This window comes from Gobio gobio (assembly GCF_949357685.1).
Source record: "Gobio gobio genome assembly, chromosome: 5".
In the NCBI taxonomy this organism is placed as follows: Eukaryota; Metazoa; Chordata; class Actinopteri; order Cypriniformes; family Gobionidae; genus Gobio; species Gobio gobio.
The window spans coordinates 12,706,159-12,731,523 of record NC_137101.1 but is presented as its reverse complement, the minus strand read 5'-3'; the positions used below and the strand labels follow the sequence as shown (position 1 = coordinate 12,731,523).

The window sequence follows — 25,365 nt, the reverse complement described above, 5'->3', positions numbered from 1 at the left end:
GTCGCCCGCCAGCCCGTAAGGGAGGCATCCGTGATCAGAGATTCACGCTGACATGGTGTCCCCAGTAACGGGTCCTGGGCCAGAAACCAAGGATCCTTCCACATGACCAAGATGCGGAGACCCCGCCCCATAGCCTTGATCATGCAAAAAGGTTTCCCCTCTGGGAAAAACCCTTGGTCTTGAGCCACCACTGTAACAGTCTCATGTACAACAGGCCACAGCACTGAACGCTGCTGCCATCAGACCTAACAGTCTCTGAACTTTTGACAGTGAGCGGCTGGTCCAGCTTCACCGCTTTAAATACGTTATTCTCTGAACTGGAGAAAGAACGCTCTTCTTGGATGAGAGCCTCAGCCCTAACCTCCAAAATGCGTGAGAATGACATCTCAATGTCGAACCGTCAGGCGAGCTGACAGTGCCAGTCGCCGAAAATTGAGAATGTGGATCCCTGTATACACAAGGAGACTAACGCCGCGTCCACACACTTTGTGAACATGTGGGGTGAAAGTGCAAGACCGAAGGGAAGCACCCGAAATTGGTGCGCTTCTCCCCTGAAAGCCCTCACCGCCCTGGGCCCATTGGTGTCAGGGCTTCTTGGACACAGTCTTCCTTGAAATAATGATGGCCCTCAGAACCGTCTTAATCTTGGGAAGCTGCGCCTGAAGGCGCCACCCACCGCCCCACCCTCTTGAGGGGGAGTACGGGTGGTGAAGCTCTGTTTTGCTGCGCCCGGTGTGAGGAGCTCGTACTCGGTGTCTGCTGCTCCCGCACCACAACAGATGAGACCTGGCGTTACGCACACAGGTCTTTCAGCAGGTCAGCTTAACATGCACCAAGCCATAGTGAGCAGGCATGCGGCAGCCTGACCCGCTGCCGAGTACGCTTTGCCCACCAGGACTGCTTACAAACCGTATATGCAGTAAATTAAGTAATATAAATGCAGAAGATGCTCTTAATGGCTTGGTAGGCAAAGTCTGGGCTTAATGGCCGATGCCGAATCGGGAGAGAGATGGCTCGCAAGCGTCTCCTCCACCCTCGGCACCGAACCATAACCATGTCTCATAGACCCGTAATATTATTCTATACACTGATGTGGGGGCTGGAAATTTACTTAGACATGGACCGCTCCCATAATTTTGACACCTCGGTGTGGAGATTAGAGAGAGACGGCAAGCCCCGCAATGGAGGCTGAGTAGTAGGCACAAAGAAAGCGCTCATAAGCCTGCTTTAACTGAGGCGCGCTCCTGATTATAAATATATACACATAAGATGTAATGAATATATACCATAATATTTAACTGCTTATTCACCACCTCCAACTCCTCACTTGCAAGGGATTGAAGTGGCGAGTCTTCACATCCACCTGCATTGATACCGCAGATATCAACCTCCTATTTTACTGTTAGAGCTAGATATCTGCAGCATCGCGGCCGGCCCCCAGAGAGGAAGCACCGGACCTGCCAGATGAAGGCAGAGAAAGTGATGAACCCGTCTCTAACCCCTCTGACAGGACCATACGCGAGCCCCGCGACACAAGCCGCCGCCGCGGGAAACGCGCGCGTCGCGGCACCCTCCTCGAAGAGCTCCCGGTGAGATAGCAACATTCCTACAGGACCATAGTGAGCCCCGAGACACAAGCCGCCGCATACATGTTACATAGCGAGCTTGTTGAAGACAACAGAAGCTGAAGGCATGTGTTTGCTGGTATGCTTTATAGTTCCGGGTCTATGACGTCACCCGCCCATGACGTTCCGTCTCTCTATTGGACTGATTACATATGTGCTTCACGACGCAATCACGCAGAGGCGTTCCCAAATCGGTGATGCAGCTCGAGTTCCCTTGAAAGGGAACAACGTTCTAATGCACTGCAAATGGCGAGCACGCATCGCTCGTCACTTCAAGCGAAGATCGCGCTGTTCTTGTGAATTTTCGAAAGTTGGGACCTAATATGGTCATCAGACCAATTTATATGAGACTCCGCACCTCCTCACTACTCCAAGTTTGTCCGCGAGCTGCCATGCTAAAGTGCAAACTGTCAACAAACACTTCCTCATCACATAATGCACAGCGCAGCTGACTATGGCAGCTGGTTTAGTCTAAAAATGATAAGTACTTTTTGCAGTTGGGTCTGTTCGAGGTCGGATCACGTTCTCACCATAAACTAACCGCTCCAGAGTTTGTTTAAAAGCGTACCGAGGTACGCTTGTTTGGTCCGCTTTTAGTGCACACCCGAGTGCGATTGCTGCTTTCACACCTGACCAAACGTACCGCACCAAAGGGGAAAACGAACTGTAGTACGATTCAACCGAACTAAATGAGGCAGGTGTGAAAGCACCCTTAAAAAGGGGGGTCTGGGGTACGGTTCATGTGAACTCCGGTATGGTTCGCTGCTGATGTGAATGCAATCATACTAAATTGCGGAAGTGAACCGCTATTAATGATTTATGATTTGATAAAAATGTGTGTTTGTGTGTGTTTCACTCATTTTCCTGGTGAGCATGACTGATGTACTGCAGAGAGCTGTTGATCTCATTTCTGCTCGCCTTCAGCATTCTTTAGAGCATTTGTAGTACATTCCCGGCAGATAGACGCAAGTGCCATTACGTACTGAAGCTCTGGAAACAAAACCAACGTTTCAAAAACTAAATTATAAAAGTGAGGTGAGCAATGATATGCATTTTGCCGCCTTCACGCTCGCTGTCGTTACTAAACAATCGGGTAAACAGCTGCTGCTTTGATGCAAACGCACCCCGGTTCGGACCCAAATAATATAATCTGAACACAGTCCAGCGGGGGCAGGGGGGAGCAATCAAAGTCGGATTCGGTCCATGCAATCGAACCAAGTGTGAAAGCACCTTGCATTCACATCAGCAGCGAACCGTACCCCAGACCACCCTTTTTAAGCGGACTCTGGTACGGTTCATGGGTGACCGCGTTCACATCATCCAAACGTACCGAACTCTGACGTCAATCGAACCTGGGTGCGTACAAAAACTGCTAGTGTGAAAGCACCCTAAGTGAGGTGTCTCACTATGGAATATGCCCCTTTCGTGTATTACTCAGAAGCCCTATTACATTACGCCAGCCCCAATTGGCTCGTAGACTTGACGTTGCATCTGGGAGTGGCCTCCCCACCCCTCATTATAAAAGGAGCGACACAACACCTCACCTCCCCTCACTTAATGCTATCAGTGAACCAGGGTTATGCAAGTAACCTATTGTTCTCTTTCAAGCATATGCCTCCACTATCCAGTGCAATAAACGCTGCTTAGTTATCGCCTTCCCCGTACGTGGTTTCGCCCAAGGCACGAACAGCTGATCACTAATCCTGAACCCTCTGGTTCTTTCTGTGAAATGCATAAATCGCGCACTGGGCAAAGCTCATTTAACTTTTGCTGTTCTAATGAAGCATAGGGTGGTGGATAGACAGCATTCAACTCAAGAGGGATGATAGAATTAAATATTTTGGGCATGAATGCAGGATTAGGTTTCAGAATTACTTGGTGCGTGGATCTCACTTGGGTGATTTGCCAAGGCCAAAGCTAATAGTAGCGCTGTCTTAAACAACAATATTTTGAAATCAATCTTTTCCAGCGGCTCAAATCGAGACATTGAAGGCACATCAAGTACAAATCCCAAATCTTATAAAGGAGAAAGCAGTTTTGAGACTCGCAAAGCGCGGCGTGCGCCTTTCAATAACCTGCATACTAAAGGATGCTGCCCAACAGTTTTGTTATGAAGCAGATCCAGAAAAACTTTTATGGTTGAAAACACTTTCCCTTGGTCTATCAAATCCTGCAAAAACGATAGAACGATATGAACACTGGAAGTGAATTTTGTGTTTAGCCACGCACAAGAGTTCAAACACGCCCCATTTGCACTCATAAAGAGACCTAGTCGATGAAGCTCTAGCATTTTGTATGGTCCTGATAACACTGTCAGAAAGACCGGTTGTGTTCAAATTGAACCACTCACTGGCCAGGCCCATAGCGCCAGGTGTTCTGGATGAGGATGAAAATCTCCCCCTCCCCACCGCAAGAAAATGCTCTCTCTACCCAGCACCCCCCCCAAACTCTCCAAGTGATCGCGCCTAGGGCATCAAAATGCCCAGTGGCGGGACTGAACACTCTCAACAGTCTGCCTAAGGGAATGACTATATCAGGCCTGAGGCATGTGCGGAAAGAGACACGTTTTCCCTTCTGAAATTTGGCCAGGCATCAAGCTAATTTTCCTACCCTGTCTTCCGACAGTCGTGCTCTGCATGTCACTGAGTCCAGTGACAGCCCCAGATAAGTCATAGACTGCATGGGAATTAAAACACTCTTTTCTGTTTAAGTTTAAGCCCAGTTTTTTATGTGTTCCAGAAGCATATCTGTGTGTTCTCTCGTTTCTTGCTCTGACTAAGTTGTCACCAGCCAGTCGTCTATGTAAGTAGCGAGACAAATTCCGTTTTCCCTGAGTGGAGTCAGAGCCGCTTCTGTACTTTTACAAATACTTTCGGGCTGAGAGACGAGCCGAATGGGAGAACCAGATATAGAACCAAATCGTCGGCTTGGTGTGTCCTGGGCTTAAAAGAGAGAAAAGATACACATATACTGTATCTGAACCCATCACAAAACAACACACTGGTCTATTATATTATTGTAAGTATGATAAATGCTGTTCTTTCTCCCTTTCTATTTCCCTCTCTTAGATGTAATGAATGTCAGGTTGGTTGGTGGTAACAGTCCTTGTGCTGGTAGAGTGGAGGTTCTTCATAGAGGTCAGTGGGGAAGAGTGTGTGATGATTTCTGGGATATGGCTGATGCTGCAGTGGTGTGTAGAGAGCTGGACTGTGGAGAACCTGTAGATGCTCTGAGTGATCCTCAGTTTGGACAGGGATCAGGACCAATCTGGATGAGTGTTTTATTTTGTTTTGGAATGGAGTCAACACTGAAGAACTGTGAATCAGCAGGATGGGGAAAACATACCTGTGGTCATAATGGTGATGCTGGAATAATCTGTTCAGGTGAATGACAAAGTATACTTTTATATTGTGATAAACGTCTTAAATTAAACACTCACTTGCAAAACTGATGGTGAAAAAAAGTGATTATTGATGTTGTAATTTTCATATAATTGTTGTTATTTAGGGACTGTAACTGCTGAATCTATTCTACTCTTAAGCTTGCCACTCTGAGTAACTGTTTTGTTCTGCTTTTTACCATTTTAAATGTTATAAAAACAGATCATAAACATTCCAGACTTACCAATGGGTCTCACCTGTGCTCTGGGAGATTAGAAATGGTTCATGGAAACACCTGGAATTCAGTGTGTGACGCTGCCTTTGACCAGCAGGATGCAGAGGTTGTGTGTAGAGAGCTGGACTGTGGAGTTCCTGCACAGGTGCTGGGAGAAGCTGCTTTTGGCAAAGGAGATGCTCAGATATGGACACAAGAGATTCAGTGCAGAGGAAATGAGTCTTATATATCTTTCTGTCCAACATCATTTTCTCTAAAACACAACTGTACTCATGAGAATGACATTGGACTGTTGTGTTCTGGTAAAGGAGCAGTAGTTACTTATTGAGATAACCATACATTAAAAAAAACTTTCTATTTCATGTTTCATAATGTTAAACTAAACTCTCTGTTCTTTGTCCAGGTTACACTGACCTCAGACTGGTCAATGGTCCTGACATCTGTTCTGGTCGAGTTGAGCGTCAGTACTTCAGTCAATGGGGCACAGTGTGTGATGCATGCTGGGATATGAAAGCTGCCAGTGTCCTCTGTAGACAACTGAATTGTGGGATTGCTGTGTCTGTTGTGGGATCAGACTGGTTTGGAGAGGGAAGTGGTGAAATCTTGGCTGATGTGTTTGATTGTGACGGGAATGAAACAAAACTCTCAGAATGTTCCATCTCTTCATGGAGTCGAGCTGAATGTTCTCATAGACGAGATGTTGGAGTCATCTGCTCTGGTAAACTTATTTGATACTGAGAGCATTTTTCTGCTAAAAAACTCTGTATAGTATATAAACACTATTTCACGATGTTCTAACACAATTCTTATTTTAGTAATACATCAGATATTCTCTTCAGGTTCCTCTCTGGCTGTTCATGATGGTCTGGTGCAGTTGTCTGGAGAGAGTCAGTGTGAGGGGGAGGTGGAAGTTTCCATCCATCAGGTCTGGAGGAGAGTTCTGCTGGACTCCTGGAGTCTCACTGAATCCTCTGTGGTCTGCAGACAGCTGGGCTGTGGCTCTGTGCTGAACTTCTCCGGCTCCTCTTCATCCAGTCCTGAACACAGTCATGAGTGTGTGACGGGCTTCCAGTGCTCTGGGAGTGAAGCTCATCTGGGGAACTGCAGCTCTCCACAAACTCTCAACTGCAGCTCCACACAACAGCTGTCAATCACCTGCCTTGGTGAGAAGAGCAACATCTGGGCAGATTCTTCAGTTGTTAGTGAACAATAATGTGTTTTCTCTCTCTGAATATCAGGTCGTGGGTCCATCAGGCTGGTGGGTTCTGGGGGAGACTGTGCAGGGAGGCTGGAGGTTTTTCACAGCGGCTCATGGGGGACAGTGTGTGATGACTCCTGGGATATTAAAGATGCCCATGTGGTGTGCAGACAGCTGCAGTGTGGAGTGGCCCTCAGTAACCAGCAGGTACCAGCCTGGTTTGGTCCTGGTTCTGGACCCATATGGCTGGATGAGGTGGAGTGTGAGGGGAATGAGACGTCCCTGTGGAACTGCTCTTCTCCAGGCTGGGGAAAACATGACTGTCAACACAAGGAGGATGTAGGAGTCCTCTGTTCAGGTAAATGGTAGCCTGGGAAAACCCAGACAACTTACGGTAAATTTAGATTTGCTCTGCAAGTGGTCTGGCAAAGAGCCCATTCAAGCCCATTTCTAATCCGTCGAAATCGCGGCACCAATCAGAAACGTTGGGGCGGGCTTTACACAATGACGACAGCGCAGCGACGGTGAAGCAGATTTTGTACATTACAAAGATGGATGGCGCCGTGGAACATCACTCGTTCGAATAAGCTATCGCGTCTGTTTTAAGCGATTTAAAGTTTTTCTTTTCGTTAAAACCCGAGCAAAGAACAACACTCGAAGCCTTCATATCTAAAAAATATGTTATTGCTGTCTTACCGACTGGATTCGGCAAAAGTCTGATATATTGTTCAAGCTTGCCCCTTTGGTGGCTAAACGAATGGGTCTTAGCGAGAGCCCTCTGGTAATTTTTCACAAAATATAGTATTAAGTCCTTTTAAGGCGAGAATGTTGATGTTTAAAGCTCAAATCTGTGGTTTATTTATAAAGAGAGCGCCTTTTTGAAAATTTTATCTGCCGTTTTCGGAGTTGTGAGCTCCAGTGGATCAGCGGCTCATTAACCCCGTCGAGAGCAGTCTTTCCTCAGCCAGTCCTTCTGCCGTCTGCCGCTGGTTCCGATGTCTATGTAGTGGTTAAACATAAAATATGATTCATCTTTTGTAGATCTAATGGCTGATCTTTGCTCTCATTAATCTATAATCTGTTCCCTGACAAATCATTTTGTCTGAGGGCAAAGTGAAGTTTCATAACTTTATATTTTTAAGCTATTAAACTTTACCATTGTAGTCTCCTAGCGCTGACTTTGAATTGCTTCATTTATTGTATAGCTTCTTATACCTTTTACTTATAATACTTTTATAATGGCTATTATTGATCACACATAAACTGACATTTAACAATAGAGGTTTGTGTTTTAATGTCATATTTCATTTTATTACAGTATTAATCATAGCCTATATATGCACACATATTAATGTTTTTTTGTTTTTTTTTATGTAAACGAAAAGAGGCAGGGTTTTTTATATTTCGTTTTGTTATATACATGCATTGAAGATAATATGCATTACCTGCACTACATTTGTGTGGCTATAATATGTTTGTAATATTTTTTTTTATGAAAATGAAAAGAGGCAGAGTGGTGTTTTATCATATATTTCATTTTATTGTAGCCTAAAATATACAAATATATACTGAGTGATACTGTCAAGAACGCTGCTTGTCCATTAGCAGAGTAGGCGGACTAGTGTCCTCCCGTCCTCGGGAGTTCATTCTCCGGTGTCAAACTTGGCAAGTCACGGACGCAAGTCAGAAGTTCGCGTATGAAATATGTCATAAAACACCACTGCCTCATTTCATTAAAAAAAAATCTTAAAGGTCCCATGGCATGGCATTTTTCTATTATTTTATAATGTTTCCTGAGGTGTACTTATATTGTTAGTATGATTTTTACATCATAAAATGTCATAATTTAGAAATAAAAGGCATTTTTTCTATACTGCTGTGTGCCCTGTGGCTGAATGCCCTGTTACAAGAGGCGTATCTGCTGTGAGACTTCAGTAAAACGCCCACTGTTGTGATTGGCTGACATCTTTGCATTTGATATGAGCGGAGGGGGCGTGGTTTAACGAGGTCTACGAGGCACGAGCAGGCACGAGCTGCTGCCAGAGAGACGGATGGACCTGAGTTCACTTCACATCGGTTCTGTCAGTCTCAGTTCAGTGAACTGTTTTAGTTACAGCATATACTTCAGGTTATTAGTCTATTTCTAGTCGGAGGGGCTGTCACTCATGTCAGAAAGTTAGTAACTTTAGTAAATTATGGATCAGCGCTGACTGGAGACGCGAACCGTTTAGAACGATTCAGTCCGATTTGGTGAACTGATTCGGTTCACTAAAAAGAACCGGTTCAAATGAAAGATCGTTCGCGAACCGGACATCACTAATGTACCAGAGACTGAGCTCAGCGATTGCTAACAAAGTTATTATAGTAAATACTGAGTTATGAGAGCGCTGTCAGTCAGCGCGAGTTTATTGTGTTTGTATCTGAGAGTTTCTGAATAAACACAAGTCCCAGTCACGCCGAGTTCGTCTTCATCATTATTACCAACTTTGTAACACATGCAAAGTACCATTACAGCTGTCGAGATGAACGAGTTATGAGTAAGTGTTGATAATACCATTATTTTTAGATATGTTCCTATCATATAGAAAGCGTAAGTGACGCGCATTGAGTACACAGCGCAAACAAAGACACAACAGCAGTAATCGAATGTAATCCAGTTTATTGTGGGGATAGCTGGCTAGCCTAGCCGGATACGCTCACACTTACCCCCCTTCTGCTTAATCTCGGGCTGCGTTTGGTGCCTCCACTGTGGGCCAGATGCAGTACTGGGGGTCGGGGATGTTGGAGGCCGACCGGTCAGCCCGAGCTTCGGCATGTGTAAGGTTTATCTCTAAAGATGTTACTCTGCTGATGTTGAGCAGAAACGACTGTATGCACATTTTAGAACCGATAGACGCGACGAGGACGTACAAAAACACTGACTCACAAGATAGAAAACACAAAAACACCGCTCTGTCGGGAGAGAGAGAAGCCGCAGCGTGTGCACGAATAATAAATAATTAGCTACACATAAGAAATCACTGATCACAGATCAGAAAGAACTGAAAAAACACTTCTGTTTTCATTTGTACATCCAAAAACTGAGAAACTGCCAGCGTTCACTCGTTCACAAGCAATGATCTCTCGAGCATTTGCATGGGCGTGCCAGATTCTCTGGGCAGAGGAAAGGGAGGTAACCGTTCCTGCTTGGACGTCAAACCAGGAGACTTCAGGATTGGCTAGTCTGGCCTGTCATTTTCTCAAAGGCAGAGAAAGACAGCCAGAACTCGGGTTTACACCGAGCAACATTTCTATCCACTTGGGGACAATATTCAGGCTAGGGGAACTCATATTAATGTTGAAAAACCTCATAAAATGAAAATGTCATGCCATGGGACCTTTAAACATAATAGCCACACAAATGTGGTTCAGGCAACGCGTAACTAGGCCTACGTTGATTATCTTATGTATTTATAATAAAACAAAGTATAAAACACCCTGCCTCTTTTCGTTGACATTTAAAAAATAATATATTAAACGTTAATATGTGGTTTAGGTAAGGTGACCGGATTTCTGAAATGGAAACCGGGGACATTTCCTATTTGAGAACACAAGTACAGACAAGAACGCATATTGAGAAACGGCCAGAGTCTCAGATGTTTCTCCGTCGTTCTGCATACATCATATCCTTCATCGCTCTGATTGGTTTTAGGTCTATCCAATTGTGCCCAGAGGCATTTGAGCGTCGTCCGTTGGTGATGCCCCTTTGGAAATTATTTGTCTATGAAGCTTTGCCAGACCATAACTCAGTTACTACTGAGAATGGTCTGGTTTTAACCAGGCTAGGTAAATGGTACACTTGTGTGAAAATTGTTATTCGGTAACATTTAAAATCATAAATATTTTTCCAGACAATCACCCATATACAGCGGGCACTGATTATTTCTTCATCCCGGCACCTGTTAGTGGGTGGGATATATTAGAAAGCAAGTGAACATTTTGTCCTCAAAGTTGATATGTTATAAGCAGGAAAAATGGGCAAGCGTAAGGATTTGAGAGAGTTTGACCAGAGCCAAATCACGATGGGTAGATGACTAGGTCAGAGGATCTCCAAAACTGCAGCATAGAAAGGTGTCAGAATACACAGTGCATTGCTGTTTGTAGCATATGGGGCTGCATAGACGCAGATCAGCCAGGGTGCCCATGCTGACCCCTGTCCACCTCTGAATGCGCCAACAGTGGGCACGTGAGCATCAGAATTGGACCACTGAGCAATGGAAGAAGGTGGCCTGGTCTAATGAATCACGTTTCTGGGTGCGTGTGCGTCGCTTACCTGTGGAACACATGGCACATAACACTTTGACACGTACTACCTACCTAAGCATTGTTGCAGACCATGTACACCCTTTCACGGTATTCCCTGGTAACCTTGGCCTCTTTCAGCAGGATAATATGCCCTGCCTGCAAAAATGGTTTAGGAATGGTTTGAGGAGCACAACAATGAGTTTGAGGTGTTGATTTGGCCTCCAAATTCTCTAGACCTCAATCCAATCCACCATATGTGGGATGTGCTAAAAAAAACAAGTCCAATCCATGGAGGCCCCCCCTCGCAACCTACAGGGCTTAAAGGGTCTGCTACTAACATCTTGGTGCCAGATACCACAGCAAACCTTCAGGGGTCTAGTGGAGTCCATGCCTTGACGATTCAGGGCTGTTTTGGCAGCAAAAGGGGGAACAACACAATATTAGGAAGATTAGGTCATAATGTTATGGCTAATCTGTGTATGTAACGTTCAATGGTTGAAATGTATTGGGGTTGGATGAGAGTTGAAACTGATTCTCATCCTTTTGCATGTAGAGTTTAAAGAGATCAGGTTAACTGAGGGCTGTGAAGGGAATGTGGAGGTTTTCTACAATGGATCCTGGGGTAATGTGTGCTGGAACCAGATGGACAGAGACACAGCGAGTCTGATCTGTCAAGAGCTGAACTGTGGAAGATTTGGCAGTGAACCCAGTTATTCAGAGGGACTGAATACTCATAATTGGCTTGATAAAGTTAAATGTCGACATCATCATGATTTCACTCTATGGCAGTGTCCATCTTCACCCTGGGGACAGAATGACTGTGATAATGAAGTGGCCAAGATCACCTGCTCAGGTAAAATGATATTTAACTGATTTAAGATGGTTTGAAGTGGACATGTTTATTAAAATAGGATTATAAAAAAAAACGTATAATAATCATACTTTGAACAAAATTATAAATGCAACACTTTAGTTTTTGCCCCCATTTTTCATGAGCTGAACTCAAAGAGCTAAGACTTTTTCTATGAACACAAAAGGCCTATTTCTCTCAAATATTGTTCACAAATCTGTCTAAATCTGTGTTAGTGAGCACTTCTCCTTTTCCAAGATAATCCATCCACCTCACAGGTGTGGCATATCAAGATGCTGATTAGACAGCATGATTATTGCACAAGTGTGCCTTAGGCTGGCCACAATAAATGGATGGATTATCTTGAAGTTCAGCTCATGAAAAATGGGGGAAAAACAAAAGTGTTGCATTTATAATTTTGTTCAGTATATGTATATAATAATATTTTGTTTCCAAAAATATTCTAAAACACCCTTAATGTATGTTTTAATGCTAAAGGTTTTGATGTGTGTGTGTGTATAAAATCTTTTCATGTTTTCATATTATATAATAATGACATTCAATGTTTTCATCTCAGAGAAGAATTATGAGTCTACTCGGAGTCATATGACATGTTCTTCCTCACCATCTCCTCACCAGAGACAGTGTTCAAGTAAGTTTGATATGCATGTATTTTTTTATCTTAAATCATTTATATTTCTACGCTAAAATATTTTGATTGCACATTAAAAATGTATTACAAATTTAAAGACCTCTAGCAACAGTTTGCAGTTTGTTTTGTTGTAAATGTTGTGCTGAAGCTGGTCAGTAATGGTTGATGTGTGTGATTTAGAGCATGTTCCTCTCAGACTGAGTGGAGGGGAGGGCCGGTGCTCTGGGAGGCTGGAGGTGTTTCATAACGCTGTGTGGGGCTCAGTCTGTGATAATCAGTGGGACATCAGCGATGCTCAGGTGGTCTGCAGGCAGCTGGGTTGTGGAGCAGCACTGAGGGCTGATGGGAATTCAGCCTTTGGTGCTGGTGAAGGTGTTGTGTGGCTGAACAGAGTCGAGTGCAGAGGGAATGAGATTCACCTGTGGGACTGTCCTCTCTCCCTGAAGAACCACACTGACTGCTCCCACAAAGAGCACGCTGGACTCACCTGTGCAGGTCACAGTAAAACACTGACCAATATTAGTCATTTTTACATCTTAGTGATATTATTAATTGTGTATTTGCATAATTTTGAATGTGTCTGTCTGTTTTGCCAGATTTGTCAGTGTCCCCTACAACATCAGCTTCTGCTCCAGTTTCTCAGACAGTGCGCTCAAGCTCAACATCAGTCACTCCTCCACAAACTCCTCCAGCAGCGTCTCTCTCCGTGCTTGTGATTGTACTGGGAGTTGTGCTCTTACTGCTCTTAGTGCCACTGCTTATACTGATTCAGCAGAACAGAGGGATGAGGAGAGGTAGGAGAGATCCAAAGACTGTCGTATTGTGTCTTATTCAGTGTGTGATCAGTCATGTGTTGTGAACTGACAGCAGGTTTGTCTGTCTACACTCACAGCTCTCTCTAAGAGGAGACACAGGACAACGACTGAGGCCATTTATGAGGAGATTCATCACAGACCTAGTAAAAAACATAGTGTTTTCACTCAGAGCGGTGAGTAAATTACATAATGCTTGATTTGCTGTGTTCAACAGACTGATCAATTAATTCAGAGGGGTGAGTGGAGTAAATCACAAATTAATTTGAGGGACCTTGTTTGTGTCATTTGTGATGATTAAGGGTTAGTGTTATATTCAGGTGTTGAGTCAATGTTAGAGTCAAGAAGGAATGGATTTCCTTAGATTAGTATGAGCTGAACTTCAAGATGAAGCCGCTGAACTAGGGTCAAACTGCTGGACATTAGACAAAGCACACCCACCAATGTTTTTTCCCCAGACCTGTTGCTTTCTGCGTTTCAACCACGGTCTAAAGTACCGTGAAGATTAGGCAAATTAGTCCAGTGACGTAGGACTGCGCGCAACTTTCCTGTTCCATTTCATCTGCTGCATATAAGCTTAAAGTTCCCATGGCATGGCATTTTTCTATTATTTTATAATGTTTCCTGAGGTGTACTTATATTGTTAGTATGATTTTTACATTAAAACAATTCATAATTTAGAAATAAAAGGCATTTTTTCAATACTGTTATTACCACTCTGGCTGAATGCCCTGTTTCAAGGGGTGTGTCTGCTGTGAGACTTCAGTTAAAATGCCCACTGTTGTGATTGGCTGACATCTATGCATTTTAAATGAGTGTTAGATTATGTTGCGGAGGGGGCGTGGTTTAGCGAGGCACTGCAGTGCACGCACTGACTGCATGCATGAGAGAGAGAGACTGATACCCCTTTTCCACCAGAATGAACCGGGTGCTAGTTCAGAGCCAGTGCTAGTCCCAGTTCATAGTTGGTTCGACTGAGGAGCCTTCTGAGAACTGTTTGCTTTTCCACATGCTGAGAGCCACAACAGAGCCAGGTCTTACATCACTGTATACGTCGCATCTTTCTCAGCAACGCTAGTGAGACAGCGGGAAACACAAACACACCAGGCTTGTTCGTGATGCATTGGGCATTCGTGAACCACGGAGAGCTGGAGGAAGAGTTGTTGAGAGCGCTGTGCTGTTAGCGCAAGCTTATTTGTAGCTGAGAGTTCTGAATAAACAGTCTCAGTCATGTGGACTCTGTCTTCCACCTTATTCTACGAACTTTGTTACACATGTAATGTCCCAATACAGCCGTCGAGATGAACAAATCGTCAAAGTGTGGATTATAGCATTATTTTATGATCTATTCCTATCACATGAAAGGTTGCAGTGATGAGCATTGAGTAGACAGACAGTCTGTTGATCGCATGAATGCAGTGATCTCGTCATTGCAGCGCGTTTTCTCTCACAAAATGCTTTCACCACAACTAACAGCAAACACGGCATTGACATGAATACAGTAAGAGCTTTGTGCAGCATAACAGTGTCATTCATTATAACGGCAGTTTCACTCGCGACGTGTGATTGACAGATTGATTCCCATTTGCCTCTGGTAACCTGGACTAACCACAACACAAACAGACCGCGACCAAAGACAAAACATAATATGCAGATAAGTCCAATAAACATCTATGGATTAATTTATCTGTTGTCTGTGTGTGTTTATAAAGGGGATTTGGAAAAAGATGCGATAATGGTGTGAATATGTGTGTGTTATGTATGCTACTGAAGCATAACCTGACCCTTGTGTTATCGTGACAGAGCCCTCTGTCACACGAACATTCTAAAGAGTGTTCTTTGATCGTGACGTGTGATTGACAGCTTCAGCCATTATAGAGAGAGTGTTATTTGATCGCTCTCTGTAGTAATCACTTAAAAAAACGTATTTGTTTCATGCTACTAACAGAAACAATATTTTTAGTCACTGGCTTGATTCACTGATGCATTACGCTTAGGGCATCAAGACGGCGATCATTAAACGATCTAGAAAGAAAGTCTGAGGGTGCGTCTCAATCAGCTCCCTAGTTCAGTAGTCAGGACACTGATCAGGGAGTCATCCCATTGACTTATGACCTGATCAGTGCCCTAATTACTGAACTAGGGAGCTGATTGAGACACACCCTGTGTGAACTTGAATGATTAGCTACACATCAGAAATCACTGATCACAGATCAGGCATTAATGAACACTGTTACTCACTGTTTGTCGTGGTGCTGTCGAATCCATATTGTAAGGTCTGTTTGTAAAGCCTGTGCGGACATGAACTGAATCCATTTTCTGCGAATGCTCTGGGTGGGCAAAGCAGAGGAAGGGGAGGTAACCTTTCCTGGGATGACATCATAACAGGAAAGTTCCAGATCAGCTCGTCTGAGCTCTCATTTTCTCAAAGGCAGAGAAAGACAGCCAGAACTCGGTTTTCACCCATCAACATTTCTAGCCACTTGGGGACCATATACAGACTAGGGGAACTCATATTAATGTTAAAAAAAACCTCATAAAATGACATTTTCATGTCATGGGACCTGAACATCATCGTCGGTCCATCGATCATATTTTTTTAAACTCAATTGTTGATTTGAATGGCAAACAACTCTTACTGCAAGCACTGCAACAGACTTTTAAAAAATGGTGGTTGAAAGAAAACACTGCGTGGAGTTAACCAATTAAAATGCTGCGTGAACTCAACCAATCAGCATGTTCAGCGCCCAAGTTCCACCCCGAAAGTACTACCTCGCAAGCAGGGCGGTCAAAACACACAGAGTACCACCCCAAAGTCCCTAGTTCCTGGGGAAAGTTCCTGCAGTGGAAGCGTGGCTATAGACTCCATTGTAAAAAAAATAAATAAAAAATTCACCAGCTGATGAAGTTCAACCACAGGAGCTGCTTAGCCAATTTTATTCAGCCGTCTGTTCTATGCACTTCAGTAATTGTCAGGTTTGGTTCAGCAACCAAATCAGACATCAGAAGACTACAATGGACTCTTCCAGAGTGAGGAAGATAGCAGGTAAAATCATCACAGACTCCGCTCACCCTGGCCATTACCTATTTGAACTGTTGCCTTCCGGTCGGCGATTCAGAACAATAGGCACTAGCTTCTTCCCAAAGGCCATCTCCCTCCTGAACAGTTAAATGCCTCCCAAGATCTCTCTTAGTGCAATACTACCACTGTTTAGGGCCATATCGTATATATTCACTTTTATTTATTATTCATAATACTGTTAACTGTAAATACTGTATGTTCCAATCTTTAAATATGGCTAATCTGTGTCTTATACCATACTTTTCATATTTTAATTCTTATTTTTATTATTATGTATCTTCTTGTTGTATTTATAGCAAGCTTCATAAAAAAATTAAAAAAATTGTGTGTGCAAGCAATAAAGCTCTTTCTGATTTCTGATTCTGATATGATCCAAAGCATATAGGGGTTTTGCCTGATTTGTGATTATGAACATGTGTCTGATAGTTCCGCTCCTTCCTACAGGAAGTGTCCTTTCTACAGAACAGCATTTTGGATATGAAGATGCTGATAAGCTTCTTTCAGGTTAGAGGACTGAAATATAATAATGTTACCTGCTACATAAAGAAAAGTATATGTTAAATTAAAAGCATTAAGATAAAGTTATCTTAGCAGAGTTTAATAATAATATGCAATAATATGTATGTACTGTATAGTAATAATAACATGTAATGTATGCATGCATGTATGTATTTATGTATGCATGTATTTTCTTTTTCACCTCAAAATCTGCAGTAGGAGTCACACCTGACTACTACAATGACGTCACCACGTCACCAATAGGTCAGTGACTTTGTTTGCCTAATATAATTACCTTGGCCTGTGAGTTAGTTTCTGTTTATTCTCTCTTTCCTATTAAATTATTTAGAAAAGCAACAAATCAAGAGAATTATGATGATGTAATCAATGCTGAACAGAGACATCATGCTACAGGTTTATTTATTTTAATTATTTCGACAGGTTTTAACATTTTTATATATATATATATATATACACACTCACCTAAAGGATTATTAGGAACACCATACTAATACTGTGTTTGACCCCCTTTCGCCTTCAGAACTGCCTTAATTCTACGTGGCATTGATTCAACAAGGTGCTGAAAGCATTCTTTAGAAATGTTGGCCCATATTGATAGGATAGCATCTTGCAGTTGATGGAGATTTGTGGGATGCACATCCAGGGCACGAAGCTCCCGTTCCACCACATCCCAAAGATGCTCTATTGGGTTGAGATCTGGTGACTGTGGGGGCCATTTTAGTACAGTGAACACATTGTCATGTTCAAGAAACCAATTTGAAATCATTCGAGCTTTGTGACATGGTGCATTATCCTGCTGGAAGTAGCCATCAGAGGATGGGTACATGGTGGTCATAAAGGGATGGACATGGTCAGAAACAATGCTCAGGTAGGCCATGGCATTTAAACGATGCCCAATTGGCACTAAGGGGCCTAAAGTGTGCCAAGAAAACATCCCCCACACCATTACACCACCACCACCAGCCTGCACAGTGATAACAAGGCATGATGGATCCATGTTCTCATTCTGTTTACGCAAAATTCTGACTGTACCATCTGAATGTCTCAACAGAAGTCGAGACTCATCAGACCAGGCAACATTTTTACAGTCTTCAACTGTCCAATTTTGGTGAGCTTGTGCAAATTGTAGCCTCTATTTCCTATTTGTAGTGGAGATGAGTGGTACCCGGTGGGGTCTTCTGCTGTTGTAGCCCATCCGCCTCAAGGTTGTGCGTGTTGTGGCTTCACAAATGCTTTGCTGTATACCTCGGTTGTAACGAGTGGTTATTTAAGTCAAAGTTGCTCTTCTATCAGCTTGAATCAGTCGGCCCATTCTCCTCTGACCTCTAGCATCAACAAGGCATTTTCGCCCACAGGACTGCCGCATACTGGATGTTTTTCCCTTTTCACACCATTCTTTGTAAACTCTAGAAATGGTTGTGCGTGAAAATCCCAGTAACTGAGCAGATTGTGAAATACTCAGACTGGCCCGTCTGGCACCAACAACCATGCCACGCTCAAAATTGCTTAAATCACCTTTCTTTCCCATTCTGACATTCAGTTTGGAGTTCAGGAGATTGTCTTGTCCAGGACCACACCCCTAAATGCATTGAAGCAACTGCCATGTGATTGGTTGATTAGATAATTGCATTAATGAGAAATTGAACAGGTGTTCCTAATAATCCTTTAGGTGAGTGTATATATATATATATATATTGACAGCTTCTCTGAGCAAAGTTTTCACTACAACTGTCTTTTTCGGGAGGAGATTGGAGCTTTAGCTTTAATTTTTACATTTCCATAACTGTTTATTTCACACCAACATAATTAATTATTCTGCATCTCTGAGAGTGTGGGCAGGCTTTTGATATCACAGCTCGGTCATGGTCCCGAGGTCACTACTGCGCAGACTCTGTCCCAAATCTGCGCAAGATGTCAGCGCCATATTCGGACCTCCGGAGGCTTCACTTTTCTTCAGGGAAAGAGAATGGAGTCACGTCGTCCATATTTTTTTACGGTCTATGGCATAAACCTACGGTTACTAAACACAACACCGTACACATGACAAATCCATGACATTATCCTTCCTGAGTGTGCGTGGAAACAATGTGAATGTACTGTGTCTGTAGATGAATGCAGTGTGCGATCAGTGATTGAGAGCGTGCACATACATGGTTTGTTCTTTGTGCATCAATACCAGACTCTCACGCGCTTACTGTACAACTCCTGTATGTCACCAAAATTGCATTCTTCAGAAACTGTCGTATTCTCTAGCTTATGAGCGTGAGTAAACAGCACACAAACACCTGTAGACTCTACATCTAGCCTTGCATTTTTAAAGCTTTCACAACGCCCCCTTGTGGGCGGAAATCGTACAAAGGGTTCAAACCATATAAAACATTATGTAGTTTCACTACATAATTATCCCACATCTCCCCTTTTAACAGAGAAAACAATAATAAACATAAACGCATTGAGTCGTTGATATCTTATTCTTAGTAGACATAGCTCAGAACACACCTCAACAATAAGCAATAAGCAATCTTTTGTACCGATGAACATTACCTGAAAACTGTTCACTTTAGATTACAAAAAGTTAAGAAAAACACCTTGTTACCTTTTAGAAACATAGGCCTATACTTCTTCAACATCACAGCAACATTTCCCCCCTTTTTTTTTTTTTTACAACCAGGGGTACATTGTCGGACTACTGTGAAAACTGTACTCTTAAGCTACATTTGAGAGAATATAAATCCAGTCTTTTAGGTCTTACAACTGGCCTCCTAGATCTGGTTCTAGTTACTGCTCCTTTTGGACTGACAGAATATGTTTGAGGTGCCAGTGCATTTTGTCTCTCTGTAATGTTCTCAGTCAGCTGGGAACCAGCCTGGGTGTCGCAATCACCCTCCTAAACATCCATAGGAATGAGGAAATGGCGGTTCCTACGAACAGTTCCATGAGGCACATCCACCTGGTAAGAACGTGGTGTTGGATGTTCCTCCACCACAGTTCCCGGCACCTTTTGATCCGTGACCCAGACCTGATCGCCAAGTGAGAGCTTGTTCAGGTCATGCACTTGATGACGTTTGTTGAAATATCTCATGTCTGCACTTCTTTTCTCTCTCTCCCGAACACTTATTGTGGCACTATCAGGTAACAAAGGGTCCAGCAGTCTAGGGAGGGTTGGTACCATAGTACGAAGACGGCGTCCCATGAGCAGCTGGGCTGGGCTGTACCCATTGTGAAGAGGAGTTGACCTGTATGACAGTAAGGCAAGATAAGAATCTTGCGCTTTTTTGAGGAGATTTTTTACAGTCTGTACAGCCCGCTCTGCCTCTCCATTGCTGCGTGGATGCTTCGGGCTACTAGTGACATGTTTGAATCCATAAGTAGTTGCGAAATCCGAGAAAGTGCTGGATGAGAACTGTGGCCCATTATCGCTCACTAATGTCTCTGGGATGCCGTGACGTGCGAAGATAGACTTTAGGTGTGTAGTGACATCTGCAGAGCTGGTGAGAGAAAGATTTGCCACCTCGACATATCGTGAATAGTAATCCACAACTAAAAGTTAGGTTTTCCCTTTCAGGACAAACAGATCTGTCCCTAGCTTTTGCCATGGCCTCTCAGGAAGATCTGATGGGATCAGTGGTTCAGTGTGATTAGTGCGCTCTTTAATGCAAGCATGGCATTTAAGAGCCAGCTCATTCAACTGCTGGCTAAGTCCCGGCCACCACACACTTTGACGCGCACGTTCTCTGCATTTGACTACTCCTTGATGCCCTTCGTGCAGCTTGGCAAGGACATCATTCCGCAATGTAGAGGGAATGACGAGTCTTGTTCCTTTTAGAAGAAGACCGTCATGAACAGATAGGTAATCTCGCTCAGACCAGTAAAGCTTCTCTGTACAACGACTGGACTCAGGCCACCCGTCCTGACACATTTTCATGACATTTGAGCAAACACTGTATGCTTTGAGGTGCTCTCTTAGGTTGTCTAGGAAAGATTGGCGTGCTGGGAGATGCTCCACAATGCTGTCCACATAAATGTTAGTGCTTTCCATGAGCTCATCATTCATGTTATCTTTTTCAGCAGGTAGTGGAGCACGTGACAGAGTGTCTACAGTCCATAAGCTCTTCCCTGGAACATGAGAAATCTTGTATGAATAACGCATCAGTCTCATTCTGAAACGTTGGATGCGGGGAGGTAGGGCATCCAGTTCTTGGCCACCTAAGAGACTCAACAATGGTTTGTGATCAGTTTACATCTCAAAATGTTGGCCAATTAAAAAATCACGAAATCTCTCACATGCCCAGGTCAGCCCCAAAGCCTCCTTTTCAACCTGCGCGTATCTTTGCTCAACAGGAGTAAGAGACTGTGACGCGTAGGCAACAGGTCTCCAATCACCACCCTCTTTTTGCAGCAGGACTGCTTCCAGTCCATATGATGATGCATCTGCAGATACCTTGAGCGGCTTGTACAAGGTCAGCAATGGTGCAGATGACAAGTCTTCCTTCGAGTTCCTAAAATTTTTGACTTGTTCCTCACCCCAAAACCAAAAAAATTTCTTGGATAGAAGATCTCTGAGGGGTTTATCTTTTTCCGCCAAGCGCGGAATGAATTTTCCCAGCTGGTTGACCATGCCAAGAAAACTCCTGAGCTCACTAATGTTAGTTGGCTCCGGCATCTCCTGGACTGCTGCGGTCTTAGCTGGGTCTGGTTGCACTCCTGTGTCTGAGATAATGTGGCCAAGAAACTTGACTACACGCTGCGACAAGGCACATTTGTTAACGCCAGCATTTTCCATCTTTTGGAGCACTGCGTGAAGGCACACATCATGCTCCTCTTGAGAACACCCCCACATTAGCACATCGTCCATGTGACAGACCACACTGTCCAGGCCCTCTGTGACTTCAGTTACCTTACGATTTTGGAAGTGTTCAGGTGCTGATGCGATACTGAAGGGCAAACGATTAAAGAAGTACCGCCCAAACGGTGTGATAAAGGTGGTCAGCTTGGCAGACTGCTCAGCTAGAGGAATTTGGCAAAATCCCATGTTTGCATCTAGCTTGCTAAAACACTAGCTCCTGCTAACATTCCAAGAGTCTGTTCAACTGAGGGAAGAATTAATTTCTCCCTTCGCACAGATTCATTGAGCTTTGTTAAGTCAACACAAATGCGTGGAGCACCAGACTTTTTAGGCACCACGACAATGCCTGCACACCATTCTGTGGGTTCTTCCACCCTGCTTATGACCCCCATACACTCCATGCGTTGTAGTTCGTCCTTAACTTTTGGCATGAGTGGAAGTGGATTGCGCCGTGGAGTTTTTAAGGGGAAACGGAACCGCTCCTGGGCTCAGTTTAATGGTGTATGGTCGCTGTAACAGTCCTAGCCCACTGCACAGCTTTGGATAGCGTTCCTGTAGAGTGTGAATGCTTATGCCATCAACACGTGTGACAAGACCCAGTTTGGGGATGGCGGGTCTGCCTAGCAGTGGTGAATGTAAAATCTTAACAACATACACTTGTTCCATTGTATGCTTGTCTCCTTTCTGAAGCAGCATGTTTGAGACTCCAATCACACTGAGTGGTGAGCATCCGGGTCCAAGTAAAGGCTTGGTCACCCTCTGGAGTGCTGGTTTGTTGCCTTCTTTGAAGATCTCATGAAACGTGTGGTCTGGCATAACAGTGACATCGTCACTGTGTCGATTTTGAACTGTACTTCACAGTCTTTTATTTTAATATCAATCAGCCAAGGATCACCCTCGGCAACCACAGTGCCTAAAATTATGTCTGGGTCCTGTTCTTGAATCTCATTCACCTTTCTGGATGAAGCACACACTTTTTGGTAGTGACCCCTTTTTCCACAGGCATGACACAGTACTGTATTTGCAGGGCAGTGTGCTTTCGGATGATATGGGCTTTTACCACACTTGTGACATCTTGACTGTGACTGTTTGAATTTGTCTTTTGCTCCATGTCCACTTTTGACTCTCTGCCTGCAATAAGATGGCTTACTTTTGCTTATGACTCTATCCACGGAGTCCGACGTTTTAGTATTAACACAGTCACTATGCAAGTTACTCTGTTGCTGCTTCACTGCTTCAGTCTGTCTTGCCATATCAATAGCTTTTTCCAGCGTTAGATCTTTATCTAACTGCATTCGCTCCGACAGACGGACATCATTTAAACCAATGACTAACCTGTCTCTGATTAGTTCGTCGTGCAATGGCCCATATTTGCAGTGCTCAGCCAAGGAGTACAGTGCAGTCACAAAGGAGTCGACTGGTTCGTTTTCCCCTTGTTTTCTCATGTTGAAACGTGCTATTTCGTAGATTACGTTTTTCTTCTCAACAAAGAACGCGTGAAAACCCTCCTTCACTGCGTCGTAACGCTCCGTGTTTTCGTCCGTCAAATTAAGCCATCGAACCATCCGATCCATCTTTCCCATTCCTGAGGTTTAGAGAAGTTAAAGGGCTCAGATGGCTGGATGCTTAATGTAGCACACGGGCCCGGCGCGGGCGGGTCTCTCCCCCCGGCAGCTGCATCACCTGGAGCGCGTTGTTCTCCTGCGGCTTGTTCCATGACTTTGCGACTTCAAAACTCATAAAGCTCAACTTTCCCCGAAACAAACTTCCGCAAGCTTATTAGAGTATCCCACTTCTGACACCATGTCGTATTCTCTAGCTTATTAGCGTGAGTAAACAGCACACAAACACCTGTAGACTCTATATCTAGCCTTGCATTTTTAAAGCTTTCACAACACCCCCTTGTGGGCGGAAACCGTACAAAGGGTTCAAACCATATAAAAGATTGTTTTGTAGTTTCACTACATAATTATCCCACAGAAACAATCGCAGAATATGACCGAGCTTGTGATTTAAAGCAGAGCACACAATGGAATGAATAATTCACAAAAAACATGATTTGAGTGTCTATTCTCTCTTATTTGTCTGATGTATCAGCCTGGCCTTCTTTACATTAGTGCTGTTTTGGACTGTTTGAATGAATTCGATTACTGGATCACTGAACACTTTCCCAGAGTTTAATGGTTTAAAATGGCCTTATCACAAACAGAGAAGCAGAATTGGGTTAAAGAGTTAGAATGGAAATGTCCTCCTACCTGTAACGCTTATCCACTGAAGAGGCAAGTTGACCCAAGTGCAGTTCTTTATTTTAAACATAAATCTTAACATAAATCAAAACATAAAACAAGGACTTGACTTAACTAGAAACAAAAACTTAGCAAAACCAGGACATAAACAGACTTGCCTTACAACAGGTTACAACGACAATAACAGACAAGGACACACGGCAAACATGAGGGCTTAAATACACAGACTAATGACAAGACAAGTGACACCTGTGAACAGTGATGAGACAATGAACCAATGACATGACACAACACATGAGGGCATGGGAATCACATGGCAATGAAACATGACAAAACCAGGAAGTGCATGACAAGACTGTGAACATGACACTAAAACATAACCAAGAACATGATAAACTAAAAACATAACCAAGAACAATGAACATGAACCAACACCAAAACACCCTGTGACACTACCAGTGTTGCAGGTGCTTATAGATGCTCACTGTGATTGTGATAAACCCCCGACTTCTAAAATCATCTAACTGTGTGACAAAAATTACTTTAATGACGCAGCTTCATGTACTTCTGTAATTTATATGCATTAAATTATTTTAGCGCGTTAAGGAATTTAAATGAATCCCATGCGTTAATGATAACAGCCCTAATATATATATATATATATATATATATATATATATATATATATATATATATATATATATATATATATATAATATGTATATATATATATATATATATATATATATATATATATATATATATATATATATATATATATAATATGTATGTATATGTGTGTGTGTTATTATTATTATTATTATTATGTTAATAATTATATATATACATATCATTTTTCCATTATTTTGTTGTAGATGACTTTTCAGAAAACTATGATGATGTCGTTATCGTACGGCAGTTCTCCAATGATAAAGCAGGTGTGGGTTTAGAACAGGATTTTTCCCCCCTTATTTTTCATCAAATTATAGTAGCATGTAAAGTATGAAGACTTTTTGCATTTAATGCAAAGTTCAGAAGCAAAAGCCTCTAAAAGCCACTTCGGTCAAAAATTAGATAACGATACTGAGTGAATGCTCTCCGCATATAGTATACATTCATAAAATACTTTCACTTCAAACCCACTAAATCCCAGCCTCAACCCATTCAGAAGTACCGGCACTTAAGTAGAAACCTATACATAGAAGCCTGACAAAAATGCTTATTTTAAAGAAAAACGTCAGACGGATTTAGAGGCTTTTGCATCTGAAGTCTTCATATATATATATATATATATATATATATATATATATATATGTATATATGTATATATGTATATATGTACGTGTGTGTGTGTGTGTGTGTGTGTGTGTGTGTGTGTGTGTGTGTGTGTGTGTGTGTGTGTGTGTGTGTGTGTGTGTGTGTGTGTGTGTGTGTGTGTGTGTGTGTGTGTGTGTGTGTGAGTGATTATTATTATTATGTTACTAATAATATATATACATATAATTTTTCCATTATTTTGTTGTAGATGACTTTGCAGAAAACTATGATGATGTCGTCATTATACGGCAGTTCTCCGAAGATAAAGCAGGTGTGGGCTTAGAACTGCCCCCCCTTTTTTTCGTCAAATTATAGTAGC

At 43.0% G+C, this 25,365-nt stretch overlaps 1 protein-coding gene across 1 annotated transcript in view; it reads left to right on the top strand.

Annotated features, from left to right (window-relative positions):
• Nucleotides 1-25,365, top strand: part of LOC307126079 (scavenger receptor cysteine-rich type 1 protein M130-like) — a gene marked incomplete at its 5' end in the record, with an annotated part of 51,820 nt that overhangs the window by 25,558 nt on the left and 897 nt on the right. The window contains 14 exons of the mRNA XM_079816451.1: nucleotides 4,694-5,008; nucleotides 5,228-5,542; nucleotides 5,644-5,958; nucleotides 6,080-6,442; nucleotides 6,479-6,796; nucleotides 11,276-11,575; nucleotides 12,150-12,224; nucleotides 12,405-12,719; nucleotides 12,821-13,018; nucleotides 13,117-13,212; nucleotides 16,563-16,622; nucleotides 16,833-16,880; nucleotides 24,605-24,667; nucleotides 25,255-25,317. Coding sequence (XP_079672577.1) covers nucleotides 4,694-5,008; nucleotides 5,228-5,542; nucleotides 5,644-5,958; nucleotides 6,080-6,442; nucleotides 6,479-6,796; nucleotides 11,276-11,575; nucleotides 12,150-12,224; nucleotides 12,405-12,719; nucleotides 12,821-13,018; nucleotides 13,117-13,212; nucleotides 16,563-16,622; nucleotides 16,833-16,880; nucleotides 24,605-24,667; nucleotides 25,255-25,317 — 2,844 coding nt within the window. The remainder of the gene's footprint in view (nucleotides 1-4,693; nucleotides 5,009-5,227; nucleotides 5,543-5,643; nucleotides 5,959-6,079; nucleotides 6,443-6,478; nucleotides 6,797-11,275; nucleotides 11,576-12,149; nucleotides 12,225-12,404; nucleotides 12,720-12,820; nucleotides 13,019-13,116; nucleotides 13,213-16,562; nucleotides 16,623-16,832; nucleotides 16,881-24,604; nucleotides 24,668-25,254; nucleotides 25,318-25,365) is intronic.